At 42.3% G+C, this 23,466-nt stretch overlaps 1 protein-coding gene across 4 annotated transcripts in view; it reads right to left on the minus strand.

Annotated features, from left to right (window-relative positions):
• Positions 1-23,466, minus strand: part of LOC147337366 (transcription factor COE3) — a 141,587-nt gene continuing 118,121 nt past the window's right edge. For 3 of the 4 annotated variants that reach the window (XM_086304319.1, XM_086304310.1, XM_086304303.1), the window contains 5 exons: positions 14,266-14,331; positions 13,421-13,595; positions 9,480-9,662; positions 6,136-6,225; positions 1-3,997 (listed from right to left, as the gene is read on the minus strand). In XM_086304319.1, the coding sequence (XP_086160445.1) occupies positions 3,966-3,997; positions 6,136-6,225; positions 9,480-9,662; positions 13,421-13,595; positions 14,266-14,331 (546 nt within the window). In that variant the 3' untranslated portion in view covers positions 1-3,965. The remainder of the gene's footprint in view (positions 3,998-6,135; positions 6,226-9,479; positions 9,663-13,420; positions 13,596-14,265; positions 14,332-23,466) is intronic. The other variant, XM_086304328.1, reaches the window with a different exon arrangement.

Genomic DNA, 23,466 nt, shown 5'->3' on the forward strand with positions numbered 1-23,466 from the left:
CAGAAGACATGCATTTATTTACAGCATGGCCAGAGACAGAAAAAGAAAAAACCTGGGGGTGACACCCCTGTTTGTATCCTAAAGACAACTAATTAAACATTGTGCTTTGATATACTTTGATGATATATTTAATATTTCACAAAAATGCAGTGCCTCTGCCCTCTTTCACATTGAAGTAAAACATAAAAAGGTCTATTTTTCAGTTTAAAACCCAGACGGTGGGAAGCGAGCTCGCTGCGACTGACAAAAAGAGAAAGAAAAGCTGCGAGCTGTTGGAGGGGACTGATCAGGGAGGTTGGCTCTGCTGCCTGGGCTTCATTAGTATCACTGATAAAGGGTCTTTCCCAAAGATGCTGAACAGATACCAGCAAAAAGCTAACGTGACAGCATCCGGGTGACACTGTGCAGAAACTGCTGGATTTGCATAAAGTCAGATGTTTAATCATTTGGACTTCAGATTCCTGCATCAACTCTGCTTTTAACATTCATAGAAATACAAATAAAATTTGTGTAAGTCTGAAGGTTCAGGTAGGTTCAAGCAGTTTGAAAAAAAATGTTTCTTCTACCATCCTTAAACTACGCAAACACACCAAAAAGGAAAAACTGGAGAGCTTTACAGTTTTTATTACTTTATTCCGAGAACGTGTTAAATGTAAAGACAAATCGTGTCTCTGTAAAATAAGATGCAGTATAAACTGATTTTATTTTTTTCAACTTTGTTTTTGGTGTAAATTTGTAATGCTAATTTTATAATCGTAATACAAGCCGACAGATATCAAATTTATGCTCCTTCTAGTCACATGATCATGGAAGAAAAGTCACACTGTCAGTGTTTTGTATTGGGGGAAAAAATGTCAGAAATTTGAAATTTTTCATTTATCACAATCCAAAGATTCCAGATCTTTATGCCAAATTATTCATCTCACAGTCTCCTGGATCTCTCTGAAATATTCCCCAGATTGAATCTACTGATTCATGCTGAAGAACCTTATTTTTCTCCTTTGTTCACTGACACGACAGTTATATCTAACATGTTGTGTTCACGTACACAAAGTGACACTTTTCCAGATTTAAGTATGTATTTGACATAAGCCTTTTCCTCGATAGAAGTTTACGTTCTTTGGTATTTCCTTTACACTTTAGTTGTATTTTAATACATTTTACTAAACAAATAATAATCTAAAAATGGGGGCCACATTTTCAAAGCCCCCATCCAAAACTTGCATGTTTATGCGAATGAATTAACTTCAAAGTCATATTTGCTGTAAACACAAACGTGATATTTCATGTCCATATTCTCCAAAAAGTAAGAATTTTTTCAGCAATTTCACTTTTTTCAGTGTTTTGATCACATTTGACACAAAGATCTCGTAGTTCTACTTTTCTATTGGGGTAATTTCTTGTAGTTAACAGATGTTAAATCACAAAACGACTCCAGTCTCCAGTTTTTCTTCTCTTTGGTGAAGGAATAAACTTCTACACTTTGTAATTTGGCAGTTTTAACACTTCTCAGCCATCAGTATCTGACGGTTAGCTTCTACAGTTGAGCATCTTTTGTATATTTCAGGGGGAAACCTGAGGGACAAAGACATCAAATCAAGAAAGCAAACAAAAGTAACCTTTGATAATTGCTGTGGAACCAAAACTTTGTCGGAAAAAAGAAAGACTTTGTTTTTAAGCGTGGTCGGTCGTAAGGCATCAAACTCAAGTCTTGGTTCTTTACATTTTTTTGAACTTTTGCCACAGCAGCGCGGGCGATGAGCTTGCATTTCAGTACAGGAGAGCAGTTGCATAAGTAAATGATCCAGATTGTGTGCAACGACGAGAACAGCACCATCGGCAACAACACCAACATCGATGGACGTTTCCTTGAGATCGGTGACCCTAAAAAACTTGGTTTGAAACTCTTCGCCGTGTTTTGAAACCGTACAGTCAATATCAGCAAAAAAAATCCAACACAAAGACGAGGGTCAGGTCGAATATTCAGATGGATAAAATGCTGACTTCTAAACACCAAACCGCCCCCCTCAAAAAACGAGTGCTGGGATATTATGACATTATAAGTCTCTGAGATATAAAAATTTCACATGACGAGGATTTTTGCCATTTCAGGATGGCAGGAGAAAAAAAAACATATTGGTGCATATCGCTCTAGCTTTCATCTTTTTTCTTTTTTTTTTCCACTTTTAGCTTTTTTCTTTTTTGCTAAGATACATTGCTCTTATTAAGTGCCCCAACAAAAAAAAATAGTGCATTAAGAAATAACCATGATTATACATTTCACAATAATACACAAAAGACGAGAAGAACCAGGGGAAACAAACGATGCTGTTTACAAAAAGTTAAATATCGGAAAAGCGTTTTTATACAAAAGTGATGAAAGCGTCGTTTTACGTCCTGCTTTCAAAAACAGGGTGACCGTGTCGTGAGTTTTTTTTGTTTTGTTTTACAAAAGGGTTAATTCTTCCCACTTGTTCACTCTTTTTACAATATCTAAAAGGTATTAAGACATCAAATGTGTTTACATATATATTTGAGACTATCATTCAGGCCTAAATCACAAAAGAACTCCCCAAAACATACTTTATAAATACATATAAAATAAGCACAATCAGAAGAATAACAAGAAAATCTGGTACCTAAATGTGATTAAAACTGCTGCAAGCTTTTTCTGGTTAAAATCTACCACTCGACACACCTGCAAAAACAGAACTATTGTACTGGATTTCAAAATGAGACATCCAAAAGAAAAGAAAAAGAAAAGCTGAAAACGCTGGGCTGCCTCAACGTGTTACGGACAAATGTTAGTGGAACATTTGCTCGTCTCTCTTCGGCAGGATGCTTCATTCTTTCCTTAGCTTACAAAATTACTGCACTTTCCTCCTTTTTAGATTATGAGACACAAACATTGTTAAAAGCTATGGTACAGAAAGTAAAACGCGCTGAGACGTGAGATTCATCGGGGGCTTTAAGGACTCTGGTCCTGGGGGAGGGGCTTGTTGGGGGTTTCTGATTGAAAACCGTCTGACGGTTCTTCCAAGTTTGAAAAATGATTACTTCCTGATTTCCGGACTCGGTCCGACTCAGGGTCAGTGTCCACTGAGAGCTTTTGTTCTAGTGAGAACCAATCAGATCTGCAGCTGAAAACAGAGAAGCTCTTTTCTGCCTTTCTTTATATTTTAAAAATATTTTTATATTGTGTTGACCAAAGTTTTAGATGAGGTAGGGTTACTATTTACTGGCAAATTACCCGCTAATTTGTTTAGATTAGCTAAAAAGCACTTGGTGCTGCCCCTCTGTAGGCTTCCAAAAGACAGCCAATCAGAAGAAAAGTAAGCTTTTCGGGGAGGGGGTCAAACTGAGCTGCCTGGATAACATTACAAGGATTTTTTAGCTAAAAATTAACAGAGATTTGGTGATTTTTATTTATTATTTTTTTACAGTAATCACCAGCATTTTCAGTTTGAACAAAGCGAGGTATTTGAAGATGACACCATCCACTCGGCTGATTTTTTTTTTTCACGATATGATGATTAGCTTAGAACAGATGCTCCCAGTGGACACGCCTACTTCCTGTCTCACAGTGGTTCGAACTGATCTGAGATCTGTTCAGCCTCCACAGACTTCTCAAGTCAAAGTAACCTGTTTAATATCTCAGCACAACATGCAGTACTGCAGACACCTTTCATCCACCCACAGTTCACGCTGAGCGAGCGCTGCCTCCGCCCGCAGCCACTGCAGACGTTTCCTGTTCCGGGTTCGTAAACGCCTGCCGGTGGTGTCTGCAACGGCTGCAGGAAGAAGCGACGTCCTCGGCTGATGGTGACTGAATTGTTGAAGTTCTTCGGGTTCGGACTCTGGGTCAGACGGGTCGGTCTAAAGGATGATGGGAAGGACGTTGTTGTGGCGTTTCAGGCTGGGGGAGGGTTGTGGGGAGTCTGACGGTACCTGGCTGAGAGTCCTCCTCACATGGGGGGCACGATGAGACCTGCCATGGCTGAAACAACACAGAATGAGTCAGATCTCATGTTTCGTGATGCTCGCTGAGCATTTCAGGCTACGTCCACGCATACACTGGATTTTTCAGTTTGATTGGAAAAATGTCTCCATCTGTCGTGAAAATGCAAAGCGCTGCCAAACTGCAGAGGTGGGAAGTAACAAAGTACAAATACTTCGTTAATGTACTTAAGTAGAATTTTCAGCTATCTGTATTTTACCTGTGCAGTTTTTTTTCTTTTACTCCCTACATTTATAAACAGATACCTGTGCTTTCTTCCTCACATTTTCAAAACAAGCTTTTGAGCGTTTTTATTTCACGTCACTGCGGCCTTCCCAACATCAAACCAATTTGAGCCTAAACAGAAACACATGAGAGTCACTCCTGTTCGTTTATTAATCACCAGGAGATGTTGCATAAAAACAGACGATAGAAGCAAAACTGTTTCTCCTTGTTTTGAGAGCTAACTTCACTCAGAGATGGAGAAAGATAAAAAAGGCAGGACAGGAGAGGAAGGCGAGAGCTTAGATTTAAAGAAAGGACTGCTCATTTAAAGCTCACAAGTAAGTCCTCACATTTTTAAATCACATATTGGGTCTGTACATGTGATATTATGTTGTTTCATATTGTGAGACATGCAAAACAAACTGAGGGAGACTGTTATTTAAAGGCTGCATGAAAATCCTCTGCAGGTTAGTGCAGGATAAACAGGTTAGTTTGTTGTACTGTGATGGATTTAAATCAGAAAATCGACTCAAGCTCTGAATAGAAATTATTGTGAGTTATGAATCTTTCCCCCACGCTGAGCCATTACAGACAGTTTTAGGGTTGCTCCACCTGCTGAATCCACTTTAACCCCTGACTGTCGCCCTCTACAATGTAGCAACAGGACACAGAGCTATGTTTGGTTTCCTTATTTTTCTCTTCATGTTCTGCTGATGTGATTCAAGCTGAGAATATTCGTGAGAATTAAAATGTTTGAATGAAATAAAGTCTGTACTCCCATCTACTGACATTATTTTATTATTATGTTAAAACAGCACAAGGTTCAATTAGCTTTCCACAAATATAGAAACGTCCTCCAAAAAGCTACTTTTTACTCTGAGTACATTTCAGAGCCGCTACCTTTTTACTTTTACTGGAGTACAGAACTTGAATCAGTACTTCAACTTTTACTGGAGTACTTTTTAACACTAGTATCTTTTTTTCTACTTAAGTACAGACTATCTTTACGTTTGCCACTTCTGCCTAACTGTGAAGAAATGTTAGCCAATCAAAAACCCACAAACATGGCGCACAGTTTGATATCAAAACAGGAGATAAAGGTGCACGCTGCTGATGCTGTGAGGCGAATTCAAAAAGTCCTTTTTTAGCTGAGTACATGCGGATGCAGCCTCAGTTTTTCTAAAATTCTACTTTACTGTACTTTAACATAACAATGTTTTATCATGAAAGTTTTTTACTGTTCAAGCTGCCCACTCAGAAATATTTAAAACGTCTTGGTGATTATAACTGTGGATATTACAAGACCTAAAATATGTTTTTTCATGAAGAGTGAAAAAACCTCCAGTTTTAAATAAAAACGCCTTCCTGAGAGGCACATCGAAAAGATTTAAGATACGTCTCGTGTAAACAGATCTCTGGAATAATTAGGGTTCATTTAACACACTCGCACAAAATATGCATTTGCTGTTAAAGTCTTTCTGTGAAGCGCTGAAAGGTTAAATAAAATCAGTTAAATGCCTGCGTTGTAAAAGTATTTGGATAAAGCTGAGAGATGATGTTGAAATAAAGACAGATCTACGACGGATTCTTGGACTTCACTGAGCCAAATAAAAGCTAAAGAATAGGACTCGGTTATGGGGGGAAATACTTTGCAGGGTGAAATTTGCAGCGGTATTAACTATAAAAGAAAAATGCTCAAGTTTAAGCTCCAAATTCCCCAAAATGCCAGAAGTTATGGATCAACTTTGACCTCCAAGTGTGTGAAAGCAGGAATCAACACGCAACACAGAAAGAGTCCTTCTCATACAGCGGCGCCGCGTGGACATCCACCTGCGTGTCCTGATGGGACACGAGCAGGAGGACAGCAGGGGGCGGGGGTGCTGACAGGCGGGACGGGGGGGTGGGATGCTCACCCTGGAGGTTGCTGCCATTGGTGGTGGTGCAGGTGGGGGGCGGGGAGGTCTGTGGCCGCACGACAGGGGCGAAGGCGCTCTTCTGTTTGACTGCAGAAACCATATGGACAGGAGAGAATGAATAAGGGCCTATGGGAGTAGACGAAGAGGAGGAGGAGGTGAGGAAGACAAGGGAAGGAGGAGTAGGAAGGTGTGGGGAGGGGGTCCTACAGGAGGAGGACGTGACGGTAACGAGCAGGCAGACAGACAGGAGGTGAGCGATCGGACGGAGATGAGGCGAATCATGCAGGGAGGAGGAGGAGGATGATGAAGAGGAGGGTGAGGAGGAGGAAGAATGGGTCCCTGCCTCAGATCGAGCCGAGGTCTGCAGGAACAAACATGCTCCGAGCACAAACAGCTGCACATCTGGCAAAGTTGATCCATAACTTGAAGGACTTGTTTGGAATAAACCAACCTGAGAGCAGCAGCAGCAGCTTCATCCGCACACGCTGCACAGGTGTGTGTGTGTGTGTGTGTGTGTGTGTGTGTGTGTGTGTGTGTGTGTGTGTGTGTGTGTGTGTGTGTGTGTGTGTGTGTGTGTGTGTGTGTGTGTGTGTGAGAGAAGGCAGGTGTCTAACATCGTGCGGTAAATTGACTTTTTTCCTTTTTAATAAATCACCCACTCATTTACTCTTCGTGTGTCTTTAGGCGAACAGCTTTGAATTTTCCTGCTGCTTCTACAGCTGACTCCCGATTAAAGGAACAGTTCAACATTTTCAGAGACGCTCTTATTGATCATCATCTATCGGTGGTCAGTGCAGAGCCGGAGCTGTCCATCAGTGATGACTTGAGCTTGACATCTGTTCTTTGGAAGTTTTCCGGAAGCAACCTGAGCAGACCCGGCGTTTAAACCAAACAGAGCCAAAGTACGAGTAAACTCCTGAAGCCTTCAGTCACGACTTCTTCAGGAGACTTGTCACATGTATTTGCTGCTAAGGTGCTTTCTCCTTTTAATTTTTATTACATTTTTAATATTTTGCTCATCTCCGGCTCTTTAAAGTCACCTCCTCCTGATTTACTCATTTGAGTATTTCGTTCCTCTGAATCTTTAAAGTAGTCTTTAAACTGAAGATGTGACTTTAGAGTTCAGAAGCTTTCCGGGAAAATCGTGAGGATATGACGTTAATGTGGTCGGACGACTAAAAGTGCACTCTGTCAAACAAGCATGACGTAATGTGACGTTTAACTTAATGCTAAGCTGACCACATCTGGACTCTCCACTGCAGGTTTGAAATCAGCCGCCATCTCTGCAGTCGAGACTCTGAAATGTATCTTAACAGTGGATGTGTTGCTACCCCAAAGGTCACCGTGAAATACTGAAATTTCCAGTAAAATCTCAGACACGACCCTGAAGTTACAAACAGCAGATGGCTCCAGCTCTGAGCTGAATACATAATCATCAGCGGATTAATTTCCGTCTCTGAAACGCAGAGTTTTGAGCGCATCTGTCCAAATGTTGAGCTGTTCCTTTAAGAGCTTCCACAGAGTTTATGGACCACAGTGTGTCTGTAATGATTCAAGGACAGCATTTGAACATGGAACTGTAAAATGAAGCGGGGGAATGTAAATGTGATTTATCACTTCATGCCAACAAGCATCAGTCTGTCCTGGATCGCTGCTTCTTTCTCCTCACATTTCCTCCTCCTTGGCTCCTTCTTGTTGTTTTTCCGTTCCTTTTTCTCCAGCTGATATTAATGGATTCGGCCCAAAGCGTGAATGCATGAATGCATGAAGGATGCGGTGAGGGTGTTAGTGGGGTTAGTGGAGGAGGTGGAGGGGATGGGTGAGGAGGAGTATGGACAGGGGGACAGTCAGAGGAGGGAAGGAGGAGGTGAACAATGCGTGGCAGTGTTAAGTCCACACACACGCACACACAAACACTCAGACCCTCGGCGGCGGGAAACTGTAGCTCAGCCAGGCGAGATGTGAGCCCACCTTTTGTTTAGTCGCCAGGGACGACAACATCACCTGGCAAGGAGACGCATTTTGAGCTCACTACCTTCTAAACGAGTCTCGCTGAGACTTGCTGAGCTCTTTGATACAGAAGCCAAAACAATGGAGCGCTCCCCGCGGGCGAGTTTAGTCTCCAAAACACACCTGCGCCTTCTACGCTGCTGCTCCGACTCCAGGCATGTTAATCAGTGCCGAGTGTAAAGTTTGACGAACAACACGGCCGACTCAGAAGCATCGACTCGTCTCCTGCAGCGGGAAATGCTTCACTTTTGTTTGCTCGTATTGCTCTGTGCACAACGCCATCATCAATCTGCCATCAAGTCGTTTTATTTTCAGCATCGCGAATCCATATACAGAGTATATCATCAGTACTACGAAGCCCAGTACACTGGGTAATGTGGTGTCAAGCTAGGTACCAACACTCAACAGCTCTTGGTATCTTGGTCACGTTCACGCTTGATACGGATCCTTTGGCCTTTTACTAACATTTTAAAGCTGTTAGCCAAATCACTGCTCATAATTACTCTGGATTTCATTAAAATATGATGCCTCCACCGAGGCATAAGACAAGATGAAGGAACGTTTTTAGTGCTGTTGTTTTTCTTCTCTCTCTCAGCAAGATAAAAGCAAACCAGACCAGTGGGTGGAGACGTGGGCTAAAGGTGAGGGAAGAAATTCTGGTTCAGATCCAATTTTATAAAATTAAAACATCGGCCTTGCTGAGAACATTTTCCCAGGCTAGTCCATAATAATCTTAGGTGCTTTCAGTGGTTAACGGGCTCCTGAGTCCCTTAAAATACCTAAATATGCTGACCCTAAACCCCTACTTGGCTGAGAATAACTTCAGTTATTCTAATTCCTGTGCTTACTGTAAAGTTTTCAAACTTTTCCTTCTGGTTCTTCATGCTACTTGGATACTTAAGCCTCCGTTATTGCTTCACCCAACACTTCCAACATCTCCTTAAGCCGCTACCTTCACATGCAACTACATGGACCAATACAGCTTCAACTCCCATCACTTCATTACATGGACTTAATCGTTTTAATGACTCAACTGCCACTCCACCGTCAAGTTCAATTCAAACATCAGCCAGCAGCAGAGCATCAACATAAACGAGCAGCGTCCATAGCTTTAATGCAGGTTTTGGTAACGTGGCATCAAATGCAGATTTAAGCAGGAAGCACAGATTTCTTTTTTAATCGGTATTTGGAGCATCAGGAACAGCGCTGTGTGTTTTGGAGCATAAATACGTCTGATTTTAGCCACAGTTGTAAATGATCCCTCCTGCTGACTGCCTCCTGGATGGATGAGGTTTGGTTTCGTTAATGCGATATGTAAGCGTATTACTCACTTGCGTAAGCGGAGTTGGCGGTGGAGCCGTTGAGGAAGCTGGGGGATCCAGGTACGCCCAGGTTGGTCATCCCCGCCCCGTATCCGTTCATGGTGGACGTGATGGTGTTGTAGTTGGACTGCTGAGGCGTGGAGCTCGGCACGTAGCCGCGAGGAGACACGCTGTTTGAGTTACGGGAATAGCCTAAGAGGAGGAAGAAGTACTCTTCATCATGTGTCCATACGCTGACTTCAGTGTTTGGATAGATAATCAATCATCTCTCATCATTACGTCATAATTAAGAAATGAATCTTTACTTTAAGACTGTGAAATTCAAAAAACATTTACTTGATGTGACGACTTCCAAGAGTAACTGTCACTCTAAATTTCTCACAGTTTGATTGAACTGGACCCACGCTGTGCATTTCCAGCTCCAAATTTGTTATTCTGTGACTACAGTAGCTTTGCATGATTCCCAGCAGTTGGTGCGGTGCCTCAATTAATGTTCATTTAGCCCCTTCTCCTTTAAACTGTGTAGGATGAAGTAGATATAATTATTCAAAATGTTTACAACAAAATGTTATCGGGTTTTAACTCCATTAATCATCTCATGACCTTCTTGATTGATCGGGTGACCCTTTGGTCGAGAACCACTAAACCAGCAGACAAATTACTAAAGTAGTGAGTTCACTGTGAAATCTGTCTTTTAATTGCAAAGACAACGTTTTGTACAGCCTCTCTCCGCCCCAACCTCCTCCTTCTGACTCAGCCCACCTGAGCGTGAGACGTTTTTATTTATTCGTTTTTCTCAAATGCAAAAACACAGTCGAAGCTCTGTAAGGGCAAACCAGGCTGACAGGTAGAGATATGAAACTGAAAAGCAGTATTCATCACCAAGAAGATCTTGATAATGATCTTGTAAAATTATTCAGAATAAACAAACAGAATACAAAACTAATATCTTTTTTAACCCAGGAATGTAAATGTTTGGTGGTCTAAAACTGGTTTGACAAAAGGCCAACTCACATAGTAAGAAAACCTACAAATTACCCTACATTTTGCTGACCTCCTCACTGTGACCTCAGCAGTGACATCATCGCGCCTGTCACTGCTGGTCTCCTGTTATGAAGAGCTCGCCTCCCTGCAGGCGAGGTCTGCCCTTCATCTGTCACCTGACTCCTGCTTTTTACTTACCTCTGGTCTCCCTTCTCTCCCCTCTCACCCCCCCCATGCTCCCACTGATTGACCCTCATCCAAGATGCATTGAATACCAATGTTCCCGCAGCACTCAGCCTGACCTCTGACCCCCTCCCGAGGCTCCACAGTTCCCACCGACCTCGGGACGAGCTCACTTAGCAGAACTAACAGAGTGCCAAGTAGCACATTACGCCCTCTCTCTCGCCTCACCCTCCACCCTCTTTCCCTTTCCCCCAACTTCCCATTTCGGGCCAACGCAATTCCCAGCAGGAGCGGCTGATGGAGCGCTGCCCAGGGACAAGGGCGAGGAGAGGCGGCGATGGGAAACACATGTGGAGTAGCAGAGTGCAGGGAGCGGCCGAGCACTCAGAGTAAATGTAAGGATTGTTCTGTAATAAAAAAAATAATGCCTTAACAAATGGACTGAGTGTTGGGTGGTGTTTGTCTTGGTGCGTTCCCTCTCCCTATCCATTTCGCCACAGCAGCGTGGGAAGCAGATCGGATGCAGGTCACATCCTGCGCGCTCATTCACACCGAAGCCTGAAACGTGTTTGCTGCAGAGCAGTGCAGATGAGCTGGTTAACGGACAGTTTGGATTTCACTGTTTAATGACAAAAATTAACGACTAGAAAAGCTCTTTCAGAGTTAATAACTTTTTTATCAGTTAAAAATTTATTTATATACTGTTTTTGTCACTTTAACGGATTTAAGCTCTATATTTTTAATTTCTTTGCCTTCTGTATAAACCGATGACGGTTCTCTGTCTAAAATCAGAAAACTCCTGCTGCTACTCTACTGTATGTACTGTAATTATACTAGTTTAAATAACATATGTATCAGATATCTGAGTATTAGTGTACTGACAACAAAAATCATCAGGTAGTGCCTCTATGATAGCAATAATGTTAGGAAGCAAGCTAAGCCTAGCCAGCTAGCTGTAATTTAGCAATGCAGCAAGAATATGTTGCTGGTAAAATTGTAGCATTCACTAATTTTTAAATTAAAACAACCAGTTCAATCAATGTCTGAGAGTTAGCAAACTTCATTTACTAAAGACAGCATTTTGCTATGCTGGATAGCTAGTAGTTTGTCCTCTTTTTATGACTCAAATGCTCTGTGACTGCCAAAATTCCTGATTAGACAAAACTCAATTTCTTCTGGCTAGAGTTAGCTAATTTTAGTACTAACCAAAGCAGAAAAACTACTTGCTAGCCAACATATCACTTAACAGTTAGCTAACTTTAACCTGCTTCCTCACTAACACTATGGAGCCACATCAGTGCTAGTTCCTGTCCTTACTCTGTGTTCTGCTGGGAAATAGTCGTTTGATAGCATTAGCAGTTAGTGGACTATTTTTAAGCTAACATTAGCTGCTGTTGTTTATGGCTAGTAGTACAAGGGCGACAGGTATTCAGGGAATTTACTTGGAAGTGAGAATACACATCTTCAAAAACAATTAAGCCTTATCCATGATTCTGTAAGCTTTACATGCAAAGTTATAAAGAAGGCTGAAAGTGGGCAGGGAAGTAAAAACATGTTTTGGGGGTATTTCTCCTGGTATCAGGCTTCCCTCGTGACCCCATAAACTCTGACAAAGACAGACTCCAGAGGAAAAAGCCTTCATCCTGCAGGACGATGACATGATGCTGAGCAGGCCGAGCTGAATTGGAGCTGTAAATTACCTGCCTCGTCCGCCTGATAAGGTCTGGGCTCGAGAGCTGCTGTTTTTATTAATGTTTTAATCACGGTGGATAATTGCAAGGGGCACACAGAGCCATTTCATACTTCATAACAGCGGGGAGGACGGCATTAGATCCTCGGTGTAATGTTTCCGACTGGACCACAGTTATGAATTTTCAGCATGGCTGCTACCTCGTTTCCCATGACCTCATAGATTCCTGTAAGGTGTTCGCTGCGGGGCCGATGGGAAAACCAGGCCACGGTTTGTGGTCGAAGTGGAGGGGGGGTGGCGGGGAGTAAAAGCAGCTCGATCTGCTTCCTGTCGACGCGTTCACAAGCTGTTTGCTGCATGTTTTCCTGAGCGTTCCTGACAGAAGCAGAACTGACTGCTGAAAGGAAACACTGAGGATAACAAACCCACAGAGCTACAGTGGAAACACCACCGAACGTATCTGCTAACAAGAACTGAGATATATCAGATTTCCACTGACGTCCAAAAACTTGTAGAAACACTTCAGTGAACGTGCTCTTGTTTATTTTGACTGTGTCTGATAGCAGGTACTAAAACAATAAACATGAATTCATGTGCTGCTGAAAATAGTCTATAAAAATAACTTTGTGGAGCCCTTTGGTAATCTATGGACGCTTGCATCCACTCAAACTAAAATGTGTGGTTTTATAACTGAAAGAGATGTGTGAACTTGAACCCTACATGGAAGTCATACATTGTTTCATGAACTCTAGTGAAGTATCCTGTAGGACTCTACAGAAATTCAATGACGTCCAGTGAACTTTCCTGACGTCCACTAAACCACTCCCGTCTACTGGACTCTTCTAAAGACTCTTTTTAACTCTCAGACTCTCAATAAAGTTGGACCCTAAAAACGTTTGTTGGACTTTACTTAACGATACTAAACTCCCTGTCCCTGCTGGATTCTAGTGGACAGTCAACCCTGCTGGTCAACAAAGTCTACTTGGCCTCCATTTGTCTTTAATGCAGTCTACTGAGCACACTTGTGATGAGGCGTAAACCATGAGGCCTCCACCCCCTCCCTAGAGGATCATGGGTAGCAGCGCGCTCTCACCTTGGTCGGCCTGCGAGGCCTCGGAGATGTTGACGGCGAGCTGACTGCTGAATGAGTTCACTCCCATCATCCCCGAGTGAGCGGCTGAGCCAGTGAGCGACGGCAGCTGGTTGTGACTGCGAGGGACGCTGTAGAGCGCCTCGGTGAGGTCGGCCGCTCGCTTCAGGATGATTTCCTGCGAGGAGAGGGGAGGACGGGACATTATTTTGTAAGAGTTACTGTTGGCATGAAAATGTTGGAAAGCAGTGAATCTCAGTTCTGCGCTTCCCACCAGTGAACTAAATTTAGAGTTCACGGGACGTATGATGATGTTGAAGTTTGACATTTTTTGAATCTCTTGTTTTTATGTCATATTGAAGTGTGAGCAACGTAAATAGTCACTGAAAAATTTAGTAAAACCCCACATGGATGTTTGCGCTTCAGTAGAAGGTGATTGTCTGGACATATATATACAAAAAGATTAGAACTCACACATTGGAGAACAAAATAGTTGCGAAGTGCTTGGAGTGAGTGATGAGGGTTACCCAGAGTGAGGTGATTGGTGAGGTGGGTGGGCAGGGGTGAGGTGTGGGGGGACAGCATTAGTTAATTGTCTGAATGGCCCAGGGGAAGCTGTCAGTGTAGTAAATGCAGGGATTCTGTTAGACGTATGAAGTCTAACACAGTTTTTCATTCAGGAGTCTGGGATTTCTGTCCTCTGTTAGAGCCTCACTATTACATTTTTCTTATCATTACTCATCATTTATTTCTGAGATATATCCTGAGGTTTGTGATGGGATGTTTCACTGATCCTCATGTGTTTGAGTTTGAAGAGGCCAAAGGTCAAAGTGAAGGTGCTCCCTCACCTGGTTATTGTGCGGCATCCCGTACAGAGCTTCCACCAGGTCGGCCGCTCGCTTCAGCAGCACTTCCTGAAAAAAGACAAAAAAGGGAGGTTTAACAGAAAACACAACACAAGGACGACAGAAGAAGAATCAGCAGGAAGCCATATTCTCACACACACACATTTTCCATTCAGCCCACAGGAGAGGAAGCGTCCAATCTGAGAGTCTGGGTTTAATAATGTGACTGATAAACAAGTGAATACAAACACAAGAAGAGGGGGTGATGGGTAAAAAAAAAAGGAAAGGAAGGAAAGAACCAAAAAAGAGAAATAAAATAAGGAATGAGAAAAGGAGACAGGAGAAAGAAAGGAATACAGGATGGAAAAAAGGAAGAAAAAATTACAAAAGGAAACAAGGAAAGAAATAAGGGATAAGGGGAAGGAAATTAAACAAAATGAAGGGAACATTATGGAAAATTAAAGTCAGAAAAAAATGCAAGTAAAAACATTTAAATGGACAGGGATAAATAAATGATATCAACAGAAGGAAACAAGAAGGAACAGGAAAGGAAACAATGGGGGAGGAAGAAACAGAGAAGGGATGGAAAGAAACAAGGAAAGGTGAGGAAACAAGAAAAACCATTAATGAAAGAAAGAATGCAGGAAGGAAGGAAGTGAGGAAGGGAAATATAAAGGTAAAAGGTGAAATAAGGAAACAAGGGAGGAAAAAAGGTGATGTAAACAAAGCGCTGAATGGAGACACAGGAAAGCCTGAGGATGATCAGCTGACAGAGGGAGGAGGAGGTGTGGAGTCCCAGAGGAGCAGCAGTGGGGAGGTGGAGGCCTCTGCTGGATCTCCCTGAGGTATTACAGCAGGAGAGGGAGAGAGGGAGGCTTGTTTTTCACGTGAAGTGATGAAGGAAGAGGAGGAGGAGGTGACGGCTGCCACTCTCTAGGTTCAGCCATCAGAGCTCCGACCGCACTGCAGACGCTGTTCCCGAAAGTTCGAGGCAGCGAGGAAACTGACGGGAACTGACGTCAACTTGAGATTCGGCCCCGTGCGCCTCCCCCGGCCCCCCGACCCTGAACCTACACCCCTCTCTGAAAGGTTCGCTGACATCAGCACGTCACAGGTTTCCTTCACTTTTGTTCCGTCGTCTCCTTTTCCCTCCTGTCTTTCCTTCCTTGCTTTTATCCTTTCATCAGTTATTATTTCCTTTTTTGCCCTTTCCATTTCTTCACTGTTTCTAGTATATTTGATTTTCTTTGAGACTTCTACATCAACAGTGAGACTTTTTTCCCCACAACAAATATAAATAAATTGCAAAAAAAAAAACAAAACACAAATATAATACAAATAAAAACTCATATATGCAAATGAATAGTTAATAATTATTTTTTAATTTGTCATCGAGTCATCATGGTTCAGGCTTTAAAAGGTTAAAGAGCAGCTTAATGGCAGCGTCTGATGCCCTCAGCAGGCTTCCTGAAACTGGCCAATGAGAACAAATACAAACATTTCATGCATTGAACTAAAGTGAATGAAGCTTCCTGGCGTTCGTCTGGCATGTCAACGGATCGGTGTACTTCCTGGACCTCTGGTTATTTTTTCTTGAGGCTGAAATTTGTCGATTTGTTGTTCAGCAGCATTAAACTGTCCCTCCACAGAGCAGCGGTGCAGCTCTAATATGAAGTAAAGGAGTGCGAGAGCTCCTTCCACCTGTGATTATGAATGTGCGGCTGACCCTGAACCGCATCTTTGAACTCAGCATTAGAGATTCTGCTGCTGTCGAAGCCGCTGAGGAGAAACGTTTCCCTCGTCTCGCGGCTGTCGGCACGAATCACTCCTGCCGCTCAAATCTGCGCCTTCTTATTTCTGTCGAGTTTCACTGCAGAACGCAGAGATTAAAGGGGATTTCTACTTTGGATTCTACTGATTTTTTTTTTATTGCATTTTAACTTTCTGCTGGAGCCGCAGCTTCTAAACAAAAACGTCTCCAGAGACGCACTTTGTGTTCCCTCCCTGGCCAATCAGAGCGCTTCCTCTGAGTTGGCAGCGAACCGGCCTTTGACACACGAAGGTCTCCGTTTCCCACGACAGGCGATGACCTCGGGGGCAACGGTCCAGCACGCGGACGCTTTTTTCCTTGACCTGAAGCTTGAACGTTGAAGTGAACGCATCACTGTTTGTTTACACCAGAATCAGCTGTTTGATGAGCTCTGCTCGTTCTTCTCTTTGCTCCCTGTTTCCTTTCTTCCTTCCCTACCTCCTTTATTTCCTGCTTTTGTCCCATCTTCCTCTTTCCTGACTTCGTGTGTTCCTTCCTACTGTCTCTCTTTTTTAACTTTGGTTACCGATCTTTCTTTCATTCTTTTCTCCCCCTCTCTTCCTTCTTCATCTTTCCTTGCTTCTATTCCTCCTTCTTTCCTGTCCTCTGTATTCCTTCCCTTTTCTCGAGTCTACTTTTGTTCCTTCCTACTGTCTTTCCTTCTGTGTGTCCTCCTCTGCATTCCTTTTCCATCTCATTTACCTTTTTCCTATCCTCCTTCCTTCCCATCTTCCTACCTTCTTGCCTTTCATCTTTTTCATTCCTTTCTTCCTACTGCTTTTGGTTTTTCTTTCTTGTGTCATCCCCTTTCTCCCTTCCTTCCCTCCTACCTGTCTTCCACATTCCTTCCTTTCCCCCCTTCTTTTCATTTTTCTATATTCCTGTCTTCATTCATGGTGTCTTTCCTTCCCTCCTTCCATTTTTCCTTTTATTATTTATCTCCTTCATTTCCTCATGTTATTTTTCTGCTCCCTTTCCTCCTTTATCCTCCACTCACTGATATTCCTTCCTTCCTTCCTTCCCTTGTTCTTTCTTACTTTTCTTTCTGTCTATCTTCCTTCCTTCCTTTCTTAACTGTTCCAAATGTCCTTTTTCCGTTTTGACTTGCTTCCTTATCTGGGTTCCTACCTTTACTTCCTTATCTTTTTTCTTACCTCAGCTCCTTCTTTCTTCCTTCCCACCTTTCTGCCTAGATTACTGTCTAGGAAGGAAGATCGGAAGCACGAATCCTTTGCTACTTATTTCCCGTCTTCCTTTTTTCCTTCTCTCCATCACTCCTTAATTCTCTCCTTTCCTCAGTCCTTCATTGCCTTTCTTGCTTTCCTTCCCTCCTGTCCTATTTCCTTCCAGCTCCCCTGTTTTTTCTTTTTCAAACTATAACCCCAAATAATCAGCCTGACAGGTGAAACCACATCTCTGCCAGTGTGTTTCTGTGTGCGTGTTTTTATGTATGTGTGTGCATTTCTCTGTGTGTGTTTCTGTTTCTATGCGTGTGCTTCTGTTTGTGTGTGTGTGTGTGTGTGTGTGTGTGTGTGTGTGTGTTGGTCCTCTGGCTTCATTAATCTCCATTAGAAAACAGAAGTTAGTTAATGTCTCCTTCGGTCGGCTGCGGCAGCGAGACGCCACGCAGCAGCTGCCCGTCTCTCTCTCACACACACACACACACAGTTACTTACACACAACCGTACATACTCAAACATACACACGTTAAATATACAGTTGGCAGACACTAAAACCTCACACAGAAAAGACTTCAGCCGCTCTGTGTGTATGTCTGTGTTTTTGTGTGTTTGGGTGTGTGTGTCCTCCTTCTATTTTCATTAGCTTCTGACAGACACAACAGCCTTCTCAAGTTAATGACGCCTCCGAGGCCTCGCTGCTGCTGCTCAGTGTGGTTGTGTGTGTGTGTGTGTGTGTGTGTGTGTGTGTACTTGCACTTGTTCATTTGTTGGTGGGCTCTCTGTGATTTGTGAATTAGGCGCTGTACTAGTAGTACTACTACTCAGAAGGAGCAGAAACAGAACATAAAAAGGAAGTGGAGAACAGAAGAAACAAAAGAAGTAACACAAGAAGAAGAACGAGGGAGGAGAAGACAGAGGAGGAGAAACAGAAAAACCATAACAGAGAAAAACAGAGTAAAGGAAGGAGTAGAAGAAAAAAGGATGAAGAAGAGGAGAAAAATAAGAGAACAAGACGGCACAAAAGGGAAAAGATGGACGAGAGAAAACAGAAAACAGAGAGAAACAAAGAGAACAATAAAAACAGAAGAAGAGGAGAAGACAGAATGAACAAAAGTAACAACAAAGGAAGCAGAACAAAATAAAAATAGAAAAAATGGAGGAGTTTTAGAAAAATTAAGATGAAGGGAAAATACAACAGGAAGTATAAAAAGAGGAAGGAAGAGGAAGCAGAACAAACGTGAACAGAAGAAGAAGAGTTGGTGTTTCCTGCTGACTGAACGAAAACGGTTTTTCCTGTTTTTGTTTATTTTCTTTTGTTTTCCTCCTTCGGATCAGATTTCCTCCCTCCTGCTGCTCGATCTGTTTCTTCCTGTCGGAGCAACTAATTGACTCCACGCCACACCGCCATACATCCTTATTCACGCCATCACACACACACACACACTAACAGCGGCCAGGCCACACCCTTTACACACACACACACACACACATATACACAGACAGCGCCATCGGATTCCTGTCAGAGCGAGTGCCGGCAATCAGAGTGCCGGGCGCTTTAACGGCGCTGAAAGGCCCCGATCGATGCGGTAATGCACTGGCTCCCAGTTATCATCATCATCATCTCTTATCACTGACCCACACCTCCAGCAGGAGGAGGAGGAGTGTGGGGAATGTGGGAGAAGATGGAGGAGAGAGGAGGGATGGGAGATGAAGATGAGGATGAAGAGGGTCTCTGGGTGTTTCCCCTCAGCTGAAAGGAGATGGATGGTGGGGAGTGGGGGGGGGGGGGGGGGGGGGGGGGGTGGAGGCTAAGTGGACATATGAAACAGCTGAGAGACGAAGGCAGCTGATTGGATCATTGGGCTCGAACATCTGGCTGGTTAATGATTGGCTGCTCAGACGCTCGCTCCAATGTGCGAGTCGCCGTTTCACCAAACTTCACTACATTTGATTTACAATAATTCAATAACTGCAACTCTGAGTGGAAGTTACGAATAAAAAGGGGAAAAAAATACAAGTACACCATAAAAATATTGGAGAAAAAAATGTGAAAATAAGTCGATGAAAATTATTTCAAAAATATATTTATAAAAACTGAATTGCAGAACAAAAGAATGCTTCTAGAAAGCATAAACACAAAAAAATCTAAAAGAAAAACAGTGGTCGACATCGTAACTACATAAAATGTATTTATTTATGGTGGGGGTAAAATCAGTGGAATGGCTCTTTGCCTTTTAGCAGTGCCTGAAATTAAACGTTTGTGTGCGACAGTTCAAAAACAGGCTGCTCATGTTCATCTGATTTGATAAATGAACTTGAAGCTCATGAAGAGACAGCAATTAAAATGTGTAGAGAATAATGGTGTGAAGACTTCCTGTGAGGAAATGAAAACACATTCCTGCACTTTGGATTGTCCCTCTGTGGAAGATTATCAGCAACTCATAACCAAAGTGTTAGTTGATACAGACACTGTCACGTAAACCACTGTTTTTTTAAACATTAACTTTTTTGCTGCTATGTTTGGTTTTTGGAGCCGCAAGATTTAGACGAAAGGGGAGTCCTAAGCTATCAGCTAACAGTAACTAGCTATGTTATTGTTTGCATCTGTGGACTGTATGTAAACATGACTTAGATGAAGATACCTGCTAGTCTGTTACTACAGTAACCTCACAGCAGCCATATTATTGGACAGTTAATCTTATTAGAAATACTCCACCAGCACAAACACGGTCCACAGGTCCAGTTCAGAGACTTAATTAGCTGAGGTGAAGCCTAGCAGACAGCTAGCAGCTACAGCCGCCTGTGTCACCATGTCAAAGAGGCCACCTCCCTCCATATATTCCTAAAATAGCTGCTCACTTTTGCTTCTGACAAAAAGGAAGAAAGCAGCGAACCAATAAGACTATTTAGGTGCTTTAGCTCTATTACTGAGCGCGAATCTGTGTCCTCTGAAATGTACTAATTTTACTAAAGCAAATTCTAATTCGACATCAAACATCTTTCAGCCACATTGAATCTTACTTGTATTTTAATAAACAGAACCACAACGACATGCAAACGTCACCACGGGAGGCAGATGGATTCAGCTGAACACATACACCTTTGCTTTCCAGTTCAGACCAGTTTATCTCAGTCTGGGAGGGTTTCACCATCATCAGTGAGTCCAGAACGAGGTGGGTCCTCCTCCTCCTCAGTGCTGCGTTGATTAAACCCACTGAGACTCGTGCTTCTCTTCACATGAAACCTCCCCGTAGCTCCTGTGTAGGTGTGTGTGTGTTCATGTGGACATGTTACAGCACTGTATCACAGAGCAGCCAACAGGAAGCAACTCCTTTGTTTTATTAAGATTTGAGGCCATTTTTTCTTTCCTCTAAAAGAACCCAGTATAGACGATCAGCTGGCTAGAGATGTCTCTCAATAAATTAAAGTAAGTAAACACTACAGAAAGTTTATTTTATCAGACGTGAAATATTAAAACATATATGCTTTTACTTAAAGTGGATCTATTGTGCTGTAGAGAAACACATCAGCATACAGGCATATTCTCTATTTAAGTAATAAAGGGCAAATATTTTGCTTTTCTTTGTTTCCTGTCAGCATTTCCTCTTCTAAAGGTAGATTTTCATGTTAAGCTTGACTAAAATTTCTAATTAAGACGTCAGTGTATAGACAGTAATCCCTCTGAACCAAAGGATCAGGCTGCAGACTGCTGGAAACTTTCAGATTTATACAATTTTTCTATGTTTTGTGTCATTTAGTGAGAATATTCCTCATGTTAAGACCTGAAGCAGCCAATCTGAAATAAAGCTGGTGCAAAGAGGGAGGAGCTGAAACTGCTTGTTTCAGTTTGAACTGACGGCTGCTCTGTGGTCGAGCGTAAACAAATAAAGATTTATATTTTGAACTGTGAGTGCAGAAGTACCCTAGTAGACTTGTCAATAATAAACAGTAAACTGATATTTAATATTTAACTAACAGTCCTTTTTCCTGACAAATAATTTCTCATCTCTAATGATTAATGGTAATATAATAAAGCTTAAGACTGTGCCTGCTTTTGTTGTTAAACACTTTGCTGGTGTGTTTATCAGCTTGGTCACTGATTTCAGGTCATTAAAAAAACTTTTAGTTATTTTGCACATTCTACTCATGACTGTGTTAAAACTTCAGTTCAGAATTTAAAACGTCACAAAAAATGTTTAAAATGTCAGCAAAAGTGACTAAATGAGCGCAGCTTAATCCCCAAAGAGGGCTTCTGGGGATTACAAATGACTGTATATCACTGTCATGAAGATATAAAATTCACGGTTAAATATTTTAAAGCAGTTCAACTTGTAGTGGTATATGAGCAAAATCTATCTAAGACTAGGAATCACTCTTACTGTACTTCGTTTCCCTCCCAAATAACCGTTAAAAAAAAAAAAACCTCTTGGAGACTGCACCCTCGTGGCCTTGGTGCCCTTGCCCTTCTTCTGTCCATCTCTTGACATATTCCGCCCCTTTTTTCTTCCTCCTACCTCTTTCTCTCTTTTTTCCATTTGGTTTCTAGGGGCTTAATTACAGGGGGCCGGCTCCGTGGCTGAGGAGGTGCGAGGCGAACAGGGATCAGCGTGACCCTGGAGGAGAAGCCATCAGACAGCGGCCTTAACAATGATAAATCACCCTGAGCAGAGCTACAGATACAGCCGCCGCCCCACTGATCTCTATAAAATATGGATGGACCTGCAGGAGGAGGAGGAGGAGGAAGGGAGCAGTATCACGGCAGATCTTCAGATTAGCGATTATCAGGCGTAGAGGTATTCTAATGATCTGGGACATGGTGTGGGGTTAATTCCATTCAAAGGAAACGTATTAAAATTCAGCTCATGAACTGAATTCTGCTCATTATTCTCAATGAATACTGAAAATCTCCTCATTCATGAAGTGGGCCGGAATTAATAATCCCTGAACGGACGGACGCCCCCCCACAAGTCCGGATGAGGGTCAATGATCAGAGCTAAAGGTGCACACTCAACACGCTAAACACATTTAATCTCCACCCCATGGTTCACAAATCTTCATGGACCTCATGTTAACAGTAGCGTTTGTTTTTAACAACAGGGTGTCCCGTATTTTAAACAAATCTCCAACATTTATAACCTGATCCCTTTTATAGATAAAATTATATGAAACCTGATTAAACGACAAATTAAAATTAACGTGAGTGCGGTTTCATGTCTGTCCACAGCACACACAGAGTTAGTTTGGGTAGTTTGACAAACTGGGAAAGACAACTGGTCACTGATGACCTCTGGGGTTTCTCCTGGATCATTTTCAGCCCTGTAATTTCATTTCCAGCCTGGCTGGGCTGGAAGCGGACACCTCAGCGTCCGTCCGTCCGTTAGCGGGCGCATTGCGTTTAGAAGCTCAGGACAAAACAAGATATTGTGATGGAGATTTTTCTCTTCCTTGTACCATTTTTAAAGATCAAACAATGATTTACACAATAAAGAAAAAGCAGAATAATCAATAATGACCTGAAGTAATTAAAAATCTTACTTCTACATTTCTACATAGAAGCGAGATATCGTCTCACATGAAGCTAACAGTTGTTTTTTTGACATAGCTTTGGAGCTAAAAGACTAACTGTTTGAAATGTGTCGTGAAGTTCAGAGAATGAGAGCTTTTAAAAGAGATAAACTGTCAAGTTAGTTTAGCTTTTATGACTAATATGACTAAAAAATTATTATAAAATAGCTTAATCTCATTTATTTTATTACAATTACAGCTAATAAACAACTGCAAAACGACTTTTAATGCATCAGCAAAAATAAGTAAGCTAGTTTTGGTTAGTAATACACAAGTTGGGACGTTCTGTCTGAGCCATTTCTAAACAACTGCGGATTCTATCAGTTCAAACAACTGTACGTGAGCACAGTTATACGTATGTGTCAGCACTTTGCTGGAAGAAGATCCAAACTGTCACCCTCAGATGATAGGAAATTGTTTAGGATGTTCAGGAACCACCGAGGCTCAAGCCTGCCCTAAAGCCGGATCTGTGCCAGAAACCCAACCAGTTTAAATGAACTCGACCAGTTCTGCTATGAAGTGCAGTCAGATATGCAGCCAGAATTATGCCAGAAGTTTGCCAATGGCTACCAAAAGCATCTGGTCAAAGTGCAACTTGCTAAGGGATGTTTAACCAAACATTAGTGAGGTTGTTTGTATTTGAGCCTG

The sequence above is a fragment of the Aulonocara sp. 'chitande type north' Nkhata Bay genome, linkage group LG2 (assembly GCF_057382095.1).
Source record: "Aulonocara sp. 'chitande type north' Nkhata Bay isolate Kocher_YH1m ecotype deep benthic linkage group LG2, A_spYH_male_GT1.1, whole genome shotgun sequence".
In the NCBI taxonomy this organism is placed as follows: domain Eukaryota; kingdom Metazoa; phylum Chordata; class Actinopteri; order Cichliformes; family Cichlidae; genus Aulonocara; species Aulonocara sp. 'chitande type north' Nkhata Bay.